General features: G+C 45.6%; 1 protein-coding gene and 1 pseudogene across 3 annotated transcripts; one reads left to right on the top strand and one right to left on the bottom strand.

Moving 5' to 3' along the window:
* Positions 1 to 442: 442 nt before the first annotated feature.
* Positions 443 to 19,638, bottom strand: ZNF140 (zinc finger protein 140). Of its 3 annotated transcripts, none has more exons than XM_046025998.1 (5): positions 19,105 to 19,638; positions 18,781 to 18,833; positions 15,952 to 16,078; positions 15,494 to 15,589; positions 443 to 2,659 (listed from the first exon to the last, which is right to left on the bottom strand). In XM_046025998.1, the coding sequence occupies exons 2-5, from the start codon at positions 18,787 to 18,789 to the stop codon at positions 1,506 to 1,508; spliced, it is 1,386 nt and encodes a 461-aa protein (XP_045881954.1). In that variant the 5' UTR covers positions 18,790 to 18,833; positions 19,105 to 19,638; the 3' UTR covers positions 443 to 1,505. The 3 variants fall into 3 exon arrangements, with proteins under 3 accessions (XP_045881954.1, XP_045881955.1, XP_045881957.1); XM_046025999.1 differs by having other exon boundaries at positions 15,952 to 16,211; positions 19,105 to 19,439; XM_046026001.1 differs by lacking the exon at positions 18,781 to 18,833.
* On the top strand, positions 13,215 to 13,339 carry LOC123954795 (annotated as a pseudogene).

The following is a 19,638-nucleotide window of genomic DNA, read 5'->3' as shown; positions in this document are numbered from 1 at the left end:
GGATCAGAGTCCAATCAGCCCCATTTCTCGTGAGACAAGTCTATGGCCATATCCCCGAATATTACAAAACCTCCGAAATGATAAACACATTTTTATCCAAAAAAAAAAAACCCCAACATGTGGCTAGGAAAAGTAACAATGCCTGCTACACCACAGGAAAGGATTTGTACGATGGAACTGTTCTGGTAGAGACTGAGGCGTTGAGAAAATTTCCAGGCAACGGCTATGTGTTACATCACAGGAAGTGTGAAAGACAGTTGCCAGCCTCTCACTTGGTGAAAGATTCACCCATACTTAAAATATACTTAAATGAGGCACTTATTCAAGTACCAAACTGCATATTACCTATCCTAAATGCAAGCTCAGTCCTTAAAAGGAGGCAGATGCTTCCAAGATAAGATACAGCTTTAACTGGGACATTAAAAAATGGGCAAGGTGTACATGGAGAGTAAAAACATTGTCTGGTTTATTTTGACAAATATGTGCTTACAAAAGTAATGTTCCCACTGTAAGTGGATCAAAAGAGGAAAACCACCTTGGCATTTTCCTGCAACATACCTTATGTACATTTACTTCAAGCTAAGACAGGTCTAGTTACATTCAAGGATAAACATGAGTGAGCATAACCTTAAATCTAAACTTTATCTCAAAGTTAAAGCCATTAAGATACGAAAAATGTTTCTGTGACCATGTACGTTTCTACAAATGCACACAAGTCTTCACTGCTGATGTCGATACTGTGATATTTGCATTTTCAGAATGATACATGCTATGGAAAAAAACTCTGCAAGTACCAGGTTAATTAACTAAAAACCAATATTTATTCATAGCTTTCTTTTCTGAGTTTGCTTTAAAACAAAAATAAACCCCCAAAACCTCCCCAACTCCCTCCAGTAGGACTTCTCAGAACTCAAGATCTTGCCACACTCTATATGATAAATTTCTCCCTGGTATAATTCTGCAGTTCTGAAGTAAAGGAGAAAGTCATCCTCTACTCAGTTCATTTATAGGGTTGCTCTCTCTTGAGAGTATTTTCAAACTTAATAAATATTGCATGGTACACAAAAACATTGCCAAATCACTGCATTTGCATGACTTTGCTTCATTACGAATTTTCTGATGTCCGGGAAAAAGGAAAACAACTCTTGCCCACACACTCTGTCCTGTTTGGGCTGACAGATGCAGAGTTGGGGTCAATTTCTCAACAAAAGCTTCCTCACATTTATTGGCCATGTGTCCTTCCTTGGTAGGAATTTACAAACGTCAAGTGAGGGAATCGTACAGATGAAGTCTTCTCGGTACTGATTTCACCTTCTGATGTTACAAAAAGAATGTGCTCATGGCTTTCCAACACATTCCTGGGCTCCTATATTCCAGGATGTTGAATCAAGTATAACCCACCTTCTTCACATTCAACATATTCACTTAAGGCTTCTTTCCAGGAATCCTCTGAAGTCAAAGTAAGGCATTAACTGTTTCTGCTTTTGTTTTGAATCCGTACATTGTTAGGTTTTCTCTGTAGTGCTAATCCCATTGTGCTCAGTAAGGAATGAGTGATAACTGAACGAATTCTCATACTCAAAGGGGTTCTCTAGGCTGTGTGTTCTCTGATGTTTGGCCAGGTTTGAACTCCAGCTGAAGGACTTATTGCATACCTTACATACATAGGGTTTCTCCCCAGTGTGAGTTATCTGATGCAGAATGAGGGAAAAGCTCCGACTGAAGGTTTTATCACACTCAGTACATGCATACGGCTTTTCTCCAGTATGAATTTTCATATGTTGCATAAGGGATGCATGCCACGTGAAAACCTTGCCACATTCGTCACATTCATAGAGCTTCTCTCCAGCGTGAATTCTCTGGTGTTTAATAAGGAATGAGTGGCAGCGGAAGGCTTTCCTACATTCATTACACTCATAGGGGGTTTTGGTAGTATGGGTGCTCTGATGCCGCGTAAGGTGTGAGGAACGGCGGAACGCCTTCCCACATTCAATGCATTCGTAAGGCTTCTCTCCGGTATGTGTGATCTGGTGGCGAATAAGTTCTGAGCCGCTGCTAAAGGCTTTCCCACACTTCCTGCAAATATACTGTTTCTTTCCTATATGAATTCTCTGATGCCGTGTGAGGTTTGAGGCCCGGCTAAAGGCCTTTCCACACTCTGTACATTCGTAAGGTTTCTCCCCAGTATGTGTTCTCCGGTGTTCGATAAGGAACGAGAGGTAACTGAATGTTTTGTTACAGTCCTTACACTCATGGGGCTTCTTTCCAGTATGTATCATCTGATGTTTCACAAGGTTGGAGATCTGGCTAAAGGTTTTGCCACATTCTGAACAGATGTAGGGTTTCTCTCCAGTATGAGTTCTCTGGTGTAACACAAGGGAAAAGCGCCGACTGAAAGTTTTTCCACATTCGTGACACCCATAGGGCCTCTCCACGGTACTGACGCTCATGCGCTGCGACAGCGCTCCTCGATGAGAGGCTGACACTTGCCGGACACAGCCCTGACTTCCTTGTATCTGAGTGTCCTCGCATTTCCAGCCTCCTTTAAAACTGGAATATTCAGGGTCTTGGTTTAGAATTCTTTCCACTACCAAATACTGGGACGGGCCATCTTCATATACGACATTTGGAGAAAACTCTTTTATCTCACCATTTGACTCTGAAAATAAAACAACAATTTTTTTTTTCTATACTGAGTAAAGCCACTCCACTTTTTCAATGAGGGATTAAAACACAAACACACACACACACACACACCTCAACACTCTATGGCTTTCAAAGTTCTCATACAGACTGAAATCTGAGCAGTACACCCAGAAATTCAGAAGCCATCAAAAGAGAGACGAAAGAGGACAGGGAACATCTGGGCAGCTCTGTCAGTGAAGCATCTGCCTTCAGCTCAGGTCATGATCCCAGGCTTCTGGGATCGAGCCCCATGTCGGGCTCCCTGCTCAGTGGAGAGCCTGCTTCTCCCTCTGACCCCCCACCCCCCACTTGTGCTTGCTCACTCTTGCTTGTCCTCTCTCTCGGACAAATAAATAAATAAAATCTTACCAAAAATACTATCAGGAAGATAAATACTCAGGAAGGATGTGTTTTCATCTTTCTCAGCTCTACTTAAACTTTATTTGAGGCAAAAAGGACTTGAAAAAGACAATTTCATAATGCTGCTAATAAACTACAAATACACCTCAGGCCCCATAAAGACATCAGACTGTTCACTTAATGCCTTTGGAACATCTGACAGTGACTTACTTTAAATAAATAAGTAAAAGGAATGACTGTCTATGATCCTCACTCTTACTCTACTTTGCGAAGTGGTAACTGAAGCTCAGCTTTGGTGTAACTGTCTTTCCATTAAATGCTTTTTTTTTTTTTTTTAAGGTGTATTTATTAGAAAGAGTGAGTCTACAAGCAGGATGGGCAGAGGGAGAGGGAGAGACTCTGAAGCAAACTCACTGCTGACTGTGGAGCCTGACGCAGGGCTTGATCTCATGATCGTGAGACCATGACCTGCGCCAAAACCAAGAGTTGTACACTAACCCACTCAGCTACTCAGGCGCCCTATCAGATGCTTTTAACAGTCAAACATCCACCCTGATCTTCTCCAGAGGAACAAAACAGTACAAGAAATATGAAGAATTTTTTTTTTTTAAAGATTTTTATTTATTTGACAGAGAGAGATCACAAGTAGACAGAGAGGCAGGCAGAGAGAGAGAGAGGGAAGCAGGCTCCCTGCTGAGCAGAGAGCCCCATGCGGGACTCGATCCCAGGACTCCGAGATCATGACCTGAGCCGAAGGCAGCGGCTTAACCCACTGAGCCACCCAGGCGCCCCGAAATATGAAGAATTTTTAAAAAATACATTCACTCATATCCTAATTCTTAGGAATATGTGGAGGTAAAAGGCCATGATGTATGCAATTTATTGTCCGATCTTTCAGGGAAAAAAAATCATAGACCAAATGATAAAATGAATGGGGCAAAACATTAGCAATAGGTTAATTTTTTTTTTAAAGATTTTATTTATTTATTTGACAGACAGAGATCACAAGTAGGCAGAGGCAGGCAGAGAGAGAGGAGGAAGCAGGCTCCCTGCTGAGCAGAGAGCCCGATGCGGGGCTCGATCCCAAGAACCTGGGATCATGACCTGAGCCGAAGGCAGAGGCTTTAACCCACTGAGCCACCCAGGCACCCCAATAGGTTAATTTTTTTAAAAAAGATTTTATTTATTTATTTGACAGACAGAGACTACAAGTAGGCAGAGAGGGGAGGAGGAGCAGGTTCCCTGCTGAGCAGAGGGCCCGGTGTGGGGCTCGATCCCAGGACCCTGGGATCATGACCTGAGCCAAAGGTAGAGGCTTTAACCCACTGAGCCACCCAGGCGCCCCAGCAATAGGTGAATTTGAGTAAAGAGCTTATAGGTATCCTTGTACTATTCCTGAACACTTTCTGAAAGTTTAAAATTATTTCCAAATAACAATAACAAAAAAAATCATACTTCTCTAAAACACACTTTGACATTTACTTTGTATGGGGATATGCTATCTTTTATTATCACTGACCTTAAGCTTCTAAGGAAAAGTATATAAATCTCTTTCTTTTTTAAGTTTTTTTTTTTTTTTTTTAATTTCTTTGAGAGACAGAGAGAGAGAATATGCATAAGTAGGGAGGGGCAGGAGAAGCAGGCTCCCTGCTGAGCAGGAGCCCAATGCAGGGCTCAGTCCCAGGACCCCAGGACGATGACATGAGATGAAGGCAGACACTTAACTGAGCCACCCAGGTGCCCCAGACCTATTCTTTCTTTTTTTTTTAAATAAATAAATATTTATTTTTTATTTGACAGAGATCACAAGGAGGCAGAGAGGCTGGCAGAGAGAGAGAGGAGGAAGCAGGCTCCCTGCCGAGAAGAGAGCCCGATGTGTGGGGCTCGATCCCAGGACTCTGGGATCATGACCTGAGCCGAAGGCAGAGGCTTTCACCCACTGAGCCACCCAGGTGCCCCGACCTACTTCTTTAATAGGTATCTGAACTAAGAACCAAGAACTATACCTACTTGGTATGCACGTTAACATGAAAGATAAAGGTGGGGAGGCAGTAAAACAATAGTGAAGAAAATGGTCTCAATAGAGGTAAATCTTACATTATTTTCCTGGCTCTTCTATAAACCAATTCCATATCTACTGAGCAAATCAGTAAGAGCCCTGGAGATATACACGGATGAATTCTTTTCATGAGCAGAGAACATAAATAGGAAGATAAAGAGGACACAGAAGAAAACAATGGTATAAAAAAACAAGATAAGCTCATCTAGAAAGACTTCACTGCAGAAATTAGTTGGGAACAGAAATACAGCAAGATATATGAGGTAAGCATAGATATTTAATGGTATTAGAAAAAGTAACTGGGGCGCCTGGGGGGCTCAGTTGGTTGAGTGACTGCCTTCAGCTCACGTCATGATCCCAGGGTCCTGGGATCGAGCCCCACATCGGGCTCCCTGCGCAGTGGGAAGCCTGCTTCTCCCTCTCCCTCTGCTGCTCTGCCTGCGTCTCTCACTCTCTCTGTCAAATAAATAAAATCTTAAAAAAAAAAAAAAGAAAAGAAAAGAAAGAAAAAAAGAAAAAGAAAAGGTAACTGGGGTTAGCTGCAGAGATTTCATATACTACCAGCCATATGGTTTCACAGACCAATCCGAGTAAAAAGCACAACCAAGAAAACCAGGTTCCAAATATGAATAGAAAGCTAATTATATATTTCTCACTCCACTTCGTTTCCTCAAAGTCACCTCCCCCTCCTATCACCTACATGCCCATACTCTCTTTAGTAAAGGGCAAATGGATCTGATATAACTTAGTTATTACACTGATTAAAAGCCTAGAGGAGGGGCGCCTGGGTGGCTCAGTGGTTTAAGCCGCTGCCTTCGGCTCAGGTCATGATCTCAGGGTCCTGGGATCGAGTCCCACATCCAGCTCTCTGCTCTGAAGGGAACCTGCTTCCCTCTCACTCTCTCTGCCTGCCTCTCTGCCTACTTGTGATCTCTGTCAAATAAATAAATAAAATCTTTAAAAAAAAAAAAAGCCTAGAGGAATACAAGGATTCTTTTTTTTTTTTTTTAAAGATTTTATTTATTTATTTGACAGAGAGAGACACAGCGAGAGAGGGAACACAGGCAGCGGGAGTGGGAGACGGAGAAGCAGGCTTCCCGCTGAGCAGGAGCTCAATGTGGGGCGCAACACCAGTACCCTGGGATCATGACCTGAGCTGAAGGCAGATGGTTTTTTTTTTTAAAGATTTTTATTTATTTATTTGACAGAGAGAGATCACAAGTAGGGAGAGGCAGGCAGAGAGAGTGAGAGGGAAGCAGGCTCCGTGCCAAGCAGAGAGCCCAACGCGGGACTCAATCCCAGGACCCTGAGATCATGACCTGAGCCGAAGGCAGCGGCTTAAACCACTGAGCCACCCAGGCGCCCTGAAGGCAGATGTTTAAAAACTAACCTAGGGGCGCCTGGGTGGCTCAGTGGATTGAGCCGCTGCCTTCGGCTCGGGTCATGATCTCAGGGTCCTGGGATCGAGCCCCGCGTCGGGCTCTCTGCTCGGCGGGGAGCCTGCTTCCTCCTCTCTCTCTGCCTGCCTCTCTGCCTACTTGTGATCTCTCTCTCTGTCAAATAAATAAATAAAAAATCTTTAAAAAAAAAAAAAAAAAAAAAACTAACCTACCCAGCCACCCCCTTTAGTTTTCTTTTAATGATTTATTTGTTTTCGAGAGAGTGTGTGTGAATGGAGGGAGGGGCAGAAGGAGAGGAAGAGCAAATATCAAGCAGACTCCACACCAAGCATGGAGCCTGATGTGGGGCTCAATCTCACGACCCTGAGATCACAAGCTGAGCCAAAACCAAGAGTCACACACTTAACCAACTGAGCTACCAAGACGCCCACAAGGATCCATCCTTAATGTAAGGAAGGGTTCTTATGATAAATCTGCAGCTAACATACTCAAAGCAAAACTCAGATGCACTCACTTTCTTCTTATGGAAAAAAAATTCTCTATCACCAATGTTACTTAAGACCATTGAGATAGTACTTAATGTAGTATAGAGAGAAAAAACCCACCAACCTAGAACTGGGTACCCTGAAAAACTATACTTCAAGGTGAAGGAGAAATAAAGATATTCTGAGACAAAAGCTAAGGCAACATGTTACCGGTAGATATGCCTCGCAAGATCCAACATCCATTCATGAAGAAACTCAACAAACTAGGAATAGCGTGGAATTTCCTCAAGTTGCAAAGAACATCAAAAAACATACAGCTAACACCCTATTAACAGTGAGAAATTTGAAGCTTTCCTGCTAAAACCAAGAACACTGCAAGGATGTTCCTTCACAGCACTGTTGTTTTTTTTTTTTAAAGACCTATTTATTTATTTCAGTGAGAGAGAGGAAGTGCAGGGGGAAGGGCAGAGGGAGAGGGAGAGAAATTCGAGCAGACTCCCACACTGAGTGCAGAGCCTGACATACGGCTCAATCTCACAACCCTGAGGTCAGATTTGAGCTGAAACCAAGAGTGAGATGCTTAACCGATGGCGGCACCCAGGTGCAGCTCAGCACTACTTTTCAATGCTATAACGATTCTTAACTAATGCAATAAGACAAGAAAAGTAAGTAAAAGGTATACAGATTGGCAAGGAAGAAATAAAACTTTTTTTGGTAGATGACTCTATTATCTATGCAAAGAATCTGAAAAATTTTACCAAAAAAGTGGAGTAATTATAACAAAATTGCAGGATATAAAGTTAATGTATAAAAGTCAGTCTTTCAGGGCACCTGGGTGGCTCAGTGGGTTGGAGCCTCTGCCTTCAGTTCGGGTCATGGTCCCAGGGTCCTGGGATCGGGCCCCAAGTCAGGCTCTCTGCTCGGCAGGGAGCCCGCTTCCTCCCTCTCTCTCTGCCTGCCTCTCTGCCTACTTGTGATCTCTGTCTGTCAAATAAATAAATAAAATCTTAAAAAAAAAAAAAAAAAAGTTAGTCTTTCCCATATACAAGCAATGAACAAAGGAAGGCTGAAACTGAGACATTACTGTTTACATTAACATACAAAAAATTAAATACTTGGGTAGAATTCTAACAAAACGTGCCAGATTTATACGAGGAAATCTACAAAACTCTGTTGAAAGATACGAAGTTAAGAACTAAATGGAGAGGGGTGCCTGGGTGGCTCAGTGGGTTGAGACTCTGCCTTTGGCTCAGGTCATGATCTCAGGGTCCTGGGATCGAATCCCACATTGGGTTCTCTGCTCAGCAGGGAGCCTGCGTCCCCCTCTCCCTCTCTGTCTGCCTCTCTGCCTACTTGTGATTTCTTTCTCTCAGTCAAATAGATAAATAAAATTAAAAAAAAAAGAAAAAGAACTAAACGGAGAAACAGAAATTCCACGTTCATAGGAGGATTCAATGTTGTCAAGATGTCATTTCTTCCCAACTTGATCTATAGATACAATGAAATCCCAGAAAGTAATTTTATAGATCTCAACAAAGTGATTTTAAAGTTTATACCAAGAAGCAAAAGACCTACAATACCTAATGAGATACCAAAGGAAAATAACAAAGCCATAAGCCTGGCACTACCTGACTTCAAGACTTACTGTAAACTGACAGTAATGAAGACAGGCGGTACTCGTGAAAGATGAGACGATGAGATCAATAGAGCAGAACAGAGAGCTCAGGAACCGGAGCTGCCTAATTACACTCAACTGATCTCTCACAAGGTGACAAAACACAAAGGAGCAAAGACGTCTGTCTTCTCAACAAATGCTCCTAGAACAACTATGCATCCACATGCCAAAAATGAATTTAGACACAGACCTTACTCTTGACTAAAATTAACTCAAAATGGGTCATAGACCTAAGCCTAAAACACAAAAATATAAAACTCCTAGAAGATAACATAGGGGGAACCTAGATGACCTTAGGTATGACAATGACTTTTTAGATACAAAAACCAAAGTCATGATCCAGGAAAACAATTGACAAACTTGACATCATTAAAATAAGAAAGCTCTGCTCTGCAAAAGCCAACATCAAGAGAATAAGAAGACAGGTCACAAACTGGGAGAAAATATGTGCAAAAGACCTATCTAATAAGACCTGGTATCCAAAATATACAAAAAAAACTCTTAAAACTCAACAATAAAAAAATGAACAATATACTTTAAAAATGGGCAAAAGACCTGAACAGCAACATCACCAAAGAATATATACAGATGGCAAGAATATGGAAAGATATTGAACATGACATGCCATGAGAAAATTCTAAATTAAAATGAAGGGCACCTGGGTGGCTCTGTCAGTTAAGCGGCTGCCTTTGGTGCGGGTCGTGATCCCAGGGTCCTGGGATAGAGCCCCACATAGGCTCTCTCCTCTCCTTCTGCCTGCCGCTCTATTTGTGGTCTCTTTCAACTAAATAAATAAAATATTTAAAAATCAATAAATAAAAAAATAAATAAAATGACATGCCACTACACAGTTATTAATGTCCAAAATCCAATCTACTAATAACATCAAATGCTAGCAGATGCAGAGTAATAGGGACTATTATCATTCATTGCTGGTGGGAATGTAAAATGGTAGAACCACTTTAGAAATTAGCCTGGTAGGTTTTTTGGGGGTTTTTTTTAAGGTTTTATTTATTTATTTATTCGACAGAGACAGGGCGAGAGAGGGAACACAGGCAGGGGAGTGGGAGAGGGAGAAGCAGGCTCCCCACCAAGCAGGAAGCCCGATGCAGGGCTTGATCCCAGGACCCCGGGATCATGACCTAAGCCGAAGGCAGACACTTAACGACTGAGCCACCCAGGTGCACATTTTGGAAGTTTCCTAACTAACCATTCTCTTACCACACGATTCAACAACTGCACTCTCTCACATTTACCCAAATTAATTCAAAACTTAGGTTCAAACAAAAGCCTGCAATCATATGTTTATAGCAGCTCTCTTTATAAATGCCAAAACTTGGAAGCAACCATGACCCTTTAGTAGGAGAATGCAAAAGTAAACTCCAGTTCATCCAGAAAACACAATATTATTTCATACTAAAAAGAAACAAGCTGTTAGGTGCATAGGTGGCTCAGTCAGTTAAGAATCTGCCTTCCACGCAGGTCACGATCCCAGGCTCTGGAGATGGAGTCCCGCATCGGGCTCCCTGCTCAGAGGCTGCTTCTCCCTCTCCCTCTGCTCCTCACTGCTTGTGCGCTCTCTCTCTCTCTCTCGGACAAATAAAATCTTAAAAAAAAAAGTAAAGGAAAACTTTAAAAAGAAAAGAAATAGGGGCGCCTGGGTGGCTTAGTCATTAAGTGTCTGCCTTCTGCTCAGGTCATGATCCCAGAGTCTTCGGATCGAGCCCTGCATCGGGCTCTGTGCTCAGTGGAGAGTCTGCTCGAGGACTTCTCTCCCTCTCTCTCTCCCCCTCCCAGTTTATGTGCACGGACTCTCTAAAATAAATAAATCTAATAAAGGAAAAAGAACAAAAAGAAAAACCTCTCCAAATGACTAAAATTTGAGAAGCACAGTGATCTCTTTGTTAAGTTCCTGAATCTGACACTCAACTGCCTAATGAACTGACAGAGTCAAGTATCCCACAAAGATCCGACACTTGGAAAGTCACAAATTGATATAATCTTCCCTCCCCTTCAAAGTTGCTCATCTTGGGGGTATAGCTCAGTGGTAGAGCATTTGACTGCAAAGTTGCTCATCTTGGGGCACCTGGGTGGCTCAGTTGGTTAAGTGTCTGCATTTGGTTCAGGACATCATCTTGGAATCCTGGGATGGAGTCCCACATCAGGCTCCTTTCTTCCTCTACCTCTGCCCCTCCCCCAGCTCCTGCTCACTCTCTCTCTAATAAATAAAATCTCTGTAAAAAATAAAAGAGAAATCTATGTTCCCTGCAGCACAGGAATAATACCCATTTTCCTCTTTTTCTCTCTGTCTCCTTGCTGCTTGGCTGCAGACGCAGACACAGTTGCAGGAGGTACAGAGCAGAGGGGAAACTAAAGGTCTGTGTTTCTACCCGGGCCTGAGAGCCAAAAAGGGTAGGAGAGGGAGCTCAAGAAAGTGCTCCCATGAAGTCGTGTATGAAATCCTGAGCTCATCCCTGAGTTGTGCATGCACGGATCTGACGCTATATACCACATTAGAAACTGTGAAAACGGAAACACAGGGGAACCCACTGCCCAGGTGCGGAAAGGCCAGCAGGAGGTGCATATGCAGGACAAATACTGGAGACCCACAAAGGCTTTAAAAACAGGACTGTCCTAGAACCACGTACATAGAAGAGAGGTTACAGCTGACGGCCTCAACTTACCCATACTGACAACCGGCCTAAATACAATGATTGTCTCCAGCAGAACTTAAACAAGACCCAAAGTCTTAAAACGTGAAAATCAATGGGTTAAAATCCAAGTTATAAGACATACAGAGAGGGGCGCCTGAGTGGCTCAGTGGTTAAGCCTCTGCCTTCAGTTCAGGTCATGATCTCAGGGTCCTGGGATCGAGTCCCACATTGGGCTCTCTGCTCAGCAGGGAGCCTGCTTCCTCCTCTCTTTCTCTGCCTGCCTCTTTGCCTACTTGTAATCTCTGTCTGTTAAATAAATAAATAAAATCTTTAAAAAAAAAAAAAAAAGACATACAGAGAAACAAATATTTCACCATCCTGCAGGACAAGACCACTATAGACAACCCAGCTATAAAACTGTGGGAGGCCGCGATAAGGCTTGAGACGAGGACCAAACCAGGCCCTGACTTGTGTCTCCTTTAAGGTCCGAATAGCCTAACAAAAGGTTTAGGACGGAAAAGTTGAGCAGCACTGAGAAAGGGTCTGTGCTATGTGTTGTGCGCTCGCCAACATGACTTCCCACATGTTTACTAGTTAGATGAGAGCAATTTGGTTGGGGTCATACATACTTAACTGGTCCTTGCTGTTACTTCTTGTATCAATACGGGACAATTGTACTGACATCAGCCATTGCCTGCAGGTGCACCTCGTTCATTTCTCATTAGTTCTCATAAGAAACCAGAGGGTCTGCAATTAGACCTTGAGAAGTAGGTAATGGTGAAGTCCAGAGGATTTTTTTGTGCATGTAGCAAATTCTTTTGTAACCAGCTGAAAATAGTTACTGTTGGTTATATAATGCCTCACTGCCCTGAATAAAGTTGGCTCTGTTGGACATCCTCCTCAGTGCTCCTCCTGCCCCCATCTCTTTGTCTCTCAAGTCTCTTTCTTTCAAGTCTTTTTCTTTCACCATCCTCTTACCCTCACGTTCCTGGTCGATTTGCCACGCTGGCCGCGACATAAAACATACTTAAAAGGCATTTATGGAGGTGCCTGGGTGGCTCAGTAGGTTAAAGCCTCTGCCTTCGGCTCGGGTCATGATCCTGGGGTTCTGGGATTGAGCCCTGCATCGGGCTCCCTGCTCAGTGGGGAGCCTCCTTCCCCCTCTCTCTCTGCCTTCCCTTCTGCCTACTTGTGATCTGTCTCTCTCTCTGTGTCAAATAAATAAAATCTTAAAAAAAAAAAAAGAAAGAAAATGACAGAGAATCCAATACATAAATGAGCAAAAACCTTCAAGAGGCAGCTCACAGATGAGGCATAATCTAACGATAAGGAAGAGGTCACTGTCCCCTGACCTGGCATTCCAGTCCTAGACACAGACCACAGGAAACCCGGCCAGTGTGTCCTAGGATGCAGGGACAATGGTAGCACGGCTTGCAACAGCCCTAAAATGCAAACAACCCACGAAGGCCTCAATAATAGAAGAGAAAAATGGGAGTGCTGACTTACAGGATGAAACAAACTACTGAAGTCATACACAAAATGCGTAACTCTTAGAAATAATTCTGAGAAGCAAAACACAGTCCATACAGTAAGGACCCGTATATATAAAGTTCACAAACATACACACATAAGCTGTAGTGATTAGAAACACAAACACTTGACAAAGTCTGTCAAGTAACCAACAGGGCAAGCTCCTCCCATTAAAGTAAGGAGAAGGCTGTTCTGGGCGGGGAAGAGGAGATCACACAGAGTGCTCACAGACCCCCCCGCAGTGTTCTGCTCACCGACCTGGGTGCTGGTTACGTCAGTACCTTCCAATCACTTGTTAGGCTGCACATTTACATTTTTTATGCACTATTTCTGTGTGATACGTCACCTTCCTACAAAAGTTCTGCACTGCAGCCAACAAAGCCAACCATGCAGCCTCCCCACGGAGGGCCTGGTGTGCGACAGCGGCAAACAGTGGCCTCCTCAGTAGCGTACAAGGCCTGTTGTTGCCTTACAGGACGCTAGACACAGCCCATTCTGGTGGACACACATCTGAACTCATGCTTCCCCCAATACAGGCTCCAAACAGGCATGTGGGGTGCCCTCGGGAAACCTCGGGGCACAGTGGCCAAGGTCCACATAGGCCAAATCATGCCATCCATACCAACAGGAGGCAGAGCAAGTGGCAGAGGGCCCACACAGGGACAAGTTCCCTGGGGCTGCCGGAAGACCCACATCTCCAAGAAGTGGGACTTTACTCGCTTTAAAGGACAAAAATTTGAAGCCATGATAGCTGAAAAGCAGTTCAATGCAAATGTCTATAGGGTCAAACACATCCCTAACTGTGGCCTCCTGGACAAACAATGGGCCCTCTGCTCATGCGAACCTTAGCACTGCCCCCTCCTTATTCATGCCCACCAACAAATCCCACTTCCTGTTAAAATAAGGGGGAGGAGGGGTACTAGAATAAACACATAAAAATTGGAAGAGTTGTATTAAAGTTGTGGAGGGACATCTGGCTGGTTCAGTATGGAGAGCATGTGACTCTTGGTCGTGGTGTCAAGAGTACAAGCCCAACGCTGGGCAGAGATCACTTAAAAAATAAGTGAATGAATGAATGAAGTAGTGGAATTAGAGACAACTTTTCTACCTTCGTACTTAACCTCGCTTCCCTTGTACACAGTTCTAACAGTTTTATTGCTCTTACAAGATTAAGGAAGAGGACGCTGTTCTTCAACTCCTACTGCAAAGGAGAAATCTCTTGGCACCTGCTCCAGTTCACGACCTCCGCCCACACCCATTCTCCCCTGCCCTCCTGAAAGTCTCTGTGGCACAGGAGAGTCACTACCACCACAGCCCTCACAGCTGCAGCTGTTTCCATGGCACCCGCTCCTGCCCCTCATCAGGCTCTCCGAGCCGCTGCTTCTCTGCCTGTGTAAGCACTCCTCCTGCTATCTCAGGGACAGGTCACGTACCGCCATTAGAGGCTTCAGAATCAACTAAAGAACTTGCACAACTTTTCATCGATGTAGAATTTAAGCTCCGTAGATCTTCTGTGTCAGAATCTTCCAGGGTGGGGCCACGGCCATTTATTTTTAAAGAGCTTCACCAGCAATTTTGTTATTAACCCAAGGTGACATCTCAGTCTCATGGCTTCAATTTTTGCTTAATATTAAAATTCGCACATGTCCATCTCTGACTGGAACTTTTCCCTACCATATATATTCCAACAGCTTGGTGCAAATCCTCACTTGGAAATACCATCCTCTACCTACACCAAGCTTATCTCAAATGAATTCATCACTTTTTCTCCAAAACAGATCCTTTTCCTGTTTTTTACATTTCTATTACTACTATCCCTACACATTATCATGTAGGCCTAAAACACCAATTGGAAATTCCTTTCTCCTTATTGTTGAACTGCATATTTGAGGACATACAATGTAGTTACTTCCGGACCCATTTTATCTCACTAGGCTATAACTTCTTTGATAGTTATTACACTCTTTTATACTTTCCCCTCTTTGTAGCACTTAAGAGAAAGTCTTTTAAATAAATATTAAGAGAGGGACGCCTGGGTGGCTCAGTCAGTTAAGCTGCTGCCTTCAGCTCAGGTCATGATCCCAGAGTCCTGGGATCAGTACCACACCGGGCTACTTGCTCAGTGGGGAGCCTGCTTCTCTCTCTGCCTCTGCCTCCCACTCTGCCTGCTTGTGCTCTCTGTCTCTCTCTCTGACAAATAAATAAAATCTTTTAAAAGTAAATAAAAAATTTTAAGAGAATGTGTGAGTGAATGAATAAACCCATCAACTGACCAAAAAGTAATGCATTAATCTTTCCAAGATGGTTAAACAGAACAAAATTTACAGAAAAAATATATACCTTTCAATTTAGGCAACAGAAGTATAAGTCAGTTTCAAGAAAGGGAGAAGTCAAAAAGAAACGAAACTTAGAGCCCAGACAGAGCTCACAATGGAAAGAAAGAACACATCTGTCTGTGAGAAAGCAGGGAAAGGATAAGAGAACTGAAGATAGACTGGTAAGAGGACGCAAAGTGGTTCCTTATGGAGCTATGGACAAGATTTCATAGTCCCCATATGTCTTGTATCTTTAAGGGAAAACTAACAACCAACATATAAAAGTACTGCTTTCTCCCGGATGAGCTGGGTTGTTATTAACTTACTCACCTGAAAACAGATCTCTTCTCACATCTCCTCTCTCCAGCCAGGGGTCTCTCCCTTGCTCCAGTAAGGAAACCACATATGGCTTAGCAATATTAAGACCTATTTGCGGAAAATGAAATAAATTCAATTATCAGTCCTTGAATCCCTAGAAGAGGGACATTAAGAGAAACACCAGATGTAAGTATGAGAGAGGTCTAAGGATTAGGCGGTTATAATCCATCTTGAAAAATAAAAAACCGGTGACTGGCTGTCTCAGGCAGTAGAGCATGCATCTCAGGTTTTAAGTGTGAGCCCCACACTGGGTGTATAAATTACTTATAAATAAAAATTGCTTAAAAAAAAAGTAAAAAATAAACAAAAAGAAAACTAACCCATCCCCCATGGGAATATTCAATCAGAAAACCAAGATTCACCAAGCCATCCCAAAGTTCAAATTCTGAGAGAAGGAGGAACACACTTACCCAGTGAGACCAGGTGGGCGTAGTTCTCCAACATCACATGTCTGTACAGATCCCTCTGAGCAGGCTGGAGCCATTCCCACTCCTCCTGGGAGAAGTCAATGGCCACATCTCTGAATGTCACTGACCCCTGAAATGACATACAGTTACCTGCACCACCGACACCCAGGCTCCCGAGAAGATGCTCATCAAGGAGTGAAGTGAATCCCACGGCGCAGAGCAGACAGTGGCCACAAGCAGCAGCAATGGGAGCTTTCAGAATTCTGAGTGATTGTAAGAATGTAAGTAAGAGCCTAGCTGTTTTGTTTTATTGTATAACGGAAGAAAAACAGAAAAAAATAAATACAATGTGTCCTGAGATCATTTACAACTTTGTGAAAGATAAAGGAGTATACATGTAAACAACGTTGATTCCTGACTTTTTGTTGTGAAAGTTCTTAGATTCTTACAACAGTAAATGAATAGTGAAGACAATCCCTTTGTGTGTAACAATGTTTATTTTCCTTAATGGCAGCCCTATTTTAATATGATCTGGCCAAGTTTCTTCCTGGTAACTGACGAGGGAGCAGAAGGCAAGCTGGGGACAAAGCTCAAGCTGACACCCCCAGGTGGATTCTCCCGAACATTCCTCAGGCACTCCTGGCTGCTCTAAAGCTAAGGGAAGGGAAAAGTGGTTCATTTACAGCGATTAAAGTTCCACCAGACGTTGAGTCTCCCTCGGTTCACAAACGTCTTAGTGATTTACAAGGAAAAAAGTGTTCTTTTTCTTTTCTTTTTTTTTTTTTTAAGATTTATTTATTTGACAGAGAGACACAGCAAGAGAGGAAACACAAGCAGGGGGAAAGGAAGGAAGACGGAGAAGCAGGCTTCCCACCAAGCAGGGAGCCCGATGCGGGGGCTCGATCCCAAGACCCCCGCATCATGACCTGAGGCGAAGGCAGATGCTTCACCGAAGGCAGATGCTTCACCGACCGAGCCCCCCAGGCGCCCCAAGACAAAAGCATTCTTACCAATAACCTCACTTCTGGAAGGAAACTCCCAACTGTCTCAAGGACAATCACCTTGACAAGCGCAAGGCCTCCAATATCTTATAGGTCCTCTTTAGCAAAGGAAAGTTCTTTTGAAACCCTCCCTTTTGGGGCACCTGGGTGATTCAGTTGTTAATCCGTCTGCCTTGGGCTTAGGTCATGATCCCTTGGGCTCCCAGCTCTAAGGGAAGCCTATTTCTCCCTCTGGCTGTCTCTCTATCAAATAAATAAATAAAATCTTAAAACAACAACAACAACAAAAACAAAACAAAACAAAACTCTCCTTTTTCCTTACCTCCCCCAACTCCCCTGTATGTAATCAGTCACCCCTCACAGCTTCGATGCAGCATCTCTTTTTGCCCACCAGTCCTGCCCCTGGGCTTTAATAAAGTCACCATTTTTGCACCAAAGATGTCTCAAGAATTCTTTCTTAGACGTCAGATCCGGCTCCCACCTACATTCAAAAACTTCATCAGTAAGAACTGACGACAGCAAACAGCAGCAGCACCCCCGAAAAGGGGCATGCACTCAAGTGCACCACAGCTGTCCCCACTTCTGAAGAACCAGCTGTGAAACTGAGCGGTAACTTGAGCAGTGTCACAGACAAGCACGGTGAGCAGCCAAACAATAACGACTGCGCAAGGAAGAAATGCAACACCTCCCAGGATGGAGCCTAAGGCTTTTCCCCTCAGGGCTAGTGTTAACAATAAGCCCCACTGTGCAGCCTGGTTTTGCCCGGCTTAAATAATCCACATGATCATTAAGCATGGACAGAAATTTTAAAAAAGGTACCAAACTAACACGAGCCCCAGGTGTAGAGTAGTTATTTATGGTTTAAGCCGCTGCCTTCGGTTCAGGTCATGACCTCGGGGTCCTCTGATCGGCTCACTGCTCGGCAGGGAGCCTGCTTCCCTCTCACTCTCTCTGCCTGCCTCTCTGCCTACTTGTGATCTCTCTCTGTCGAATAAATAAATAAAATCTTAAAAAAAGAAAAAAAAGTTGTTTCGGGGCACCAGGGTGGCTCAGTGAGTTAAGCCTCTGCCTTGGGCTCAGGTCATGATCCCAGGGTCCTGGGATCCAGCCCCACATCGGGCTCTGTGCTTAGCGGCCAGCCGGCTTATGCCTCTCCCTCTGCTGCTCCCCCAGCTTGCGCTCTCTAATAAATAAAATATTTTTTTAAAAGAGTCCCTCCCTCTCCCACCAAAAAAAACGCAAATGTTAAAAGATTATGGACAACTAAAGCTATTTCCCAACGGTGGACTCTGCAGCGCAGACGGAAACGGCCCTCCCCAGCAAAACTCGGGGAGCATCTGGATTTGGAGACAAACAGGACACGAAGTCGAGAAGTGGAACTGAAAGCGGGGCCCCTGAGTCAGGATGGGCGCCTTTCATCCCCACGGCGGGGAAGCGGCACAGCCGCAGGTCGCGCTCTCCCGCGCTCCCCGGCCCGGAGACCGGCCGTGCGTCGGAATCACTGGGAAGTCACTACGGAAGCACAGCCCGGAGCCGCACAGCCAGGGTCTCCCGTGACCTCACGGACGCAGGCGCCTGACAAAAACACGGGGCAAACGGGCAGCCCTGGTCCCAGCTCTGGGGAAAAGAGGCGCGCCGTCATCGCCGGCTCCCCCTGCACCCCCGCGGACCCAGAACCCCGCCGGCTCGCAGAGGGTTTCGCGCGCACCCCTCATGTCCCCGGTCCCTGCGAGAAGCCGCAGGGCAGCCCCGCGGGCCGGGGGCTGTCGGAGAGCGCCGCCCGGCCTGAGCGCGCGGCAGCGTCCGGAAAGAATGGGACGCGGCGGCTTACCTGAGGCATGGCTCCGGCCGGCGCGGGGACGACGGAACCGGGACACGGCAGAGCTGGCACGGAGAGAACGAAGCCCTGAGCGCGGGCCGGCGGGCCGACCTCGCCCCACAGAGGCCCCTCCGCCCCCCAACCACGGCAACCGGGGAGCCGGGAGCTGACCCACAGCCCCGCCACTCCTCCGCCTTCTACGGGGGCACAGGACGGCGCGCTTCGTCGGCGCCTGTGGCCCGGTGGGCGAGGCGGTCCTGAGCCCCGGACGGAGCCTTCGGCCCGGGCCCCCCCGGAGGGGAGCGCGGCGCGGGCAGGGAGGGCCGCTCTACATACCCGGGGCCGATGGGAGCCCGACTTTCGACTGTGCGTCCGAGTACCCCGCCGCCAGGCTCGCGCAAACTCCGCTGCCCGAGCCTTGGCGACGGGACCCCTGACCAGGCCGCGACCTCGGACGACTACACGTCCCAGGACCCACCGCGGCACCCGGGTGAGAGCGGGAGAGCTGCCCTCACGCCTGACGACTGCCGGGACGCCCCGCGCCTGCGCACACAGTGCCGGAGCCGGCGGGCCACAGACGACTACACGTCCCAGAACCCACCGCGGCAGCCGGGTGAGGGCGGGAGAGCTTCCCTCACACGCGACGACTGCCGGAACGCCCCGCGCCTGCGCACACAGCGCCGGAGCCCGCAGGCCACAGACGACTACATGTCCCAGGATCCACCGCGGCCCGGATGTGAGGGCCCTCACACACGGGGACTCCTAGAGCGCCTCGCAGGGGAGTTAATGGCACCTCGAGACAAATACTCTTGGTCTAAGTTACGACTCCCAGAAAGCCCATGCCCACAGCCCGAGACCTAGAGCCGAACC

The sequence above is a fragment of the Meles meles genome, chromosome 12 (assembly GCF_922984935.1).
Source record: "Meles meles chromosome 12, mMelMel3.1 paternal haplotype, whole genome shotgun sequence".
In the NCBI taxonomy this organism is placed as follows: domain Eukaryota; kingdom Metazoa; phylum Chordata; class Mammalia; order Carnivora; family Mustelidae; genus Meles; species Meles meles.
This window is presented reverse-complemented; position numbering and strand designations above follow the sequence as displayed.

What these genes read in the sequence shown, in the direction of transcription:
- ZNF140 (XM_046025999.1), bottom strand. Translation starts at nt 16,090, where the DNA reads ATGTCATTTCAGGGGTCAGTGACATTCAGAGATGTGGCCATTGACTTC. An exon ending in CGCCCACCTGGTCTCACTGG is followed by an intron (nt 15,590 to 15,951) that starts GTAAGTGTGTTC and finishes TTCCGCAAATAG; the next exon opens with GTCTTAATATTGCTAAGCCA. An exon ending in GAGAAGAGATCTGTTTTCAG is followed by an intron (nt 2,660 to 15,493) that starts GTGAGTAAGTTA and finishes TTTTATTTTCAG; the next exon opens with AGTCAAATGGTGAGATAAAA.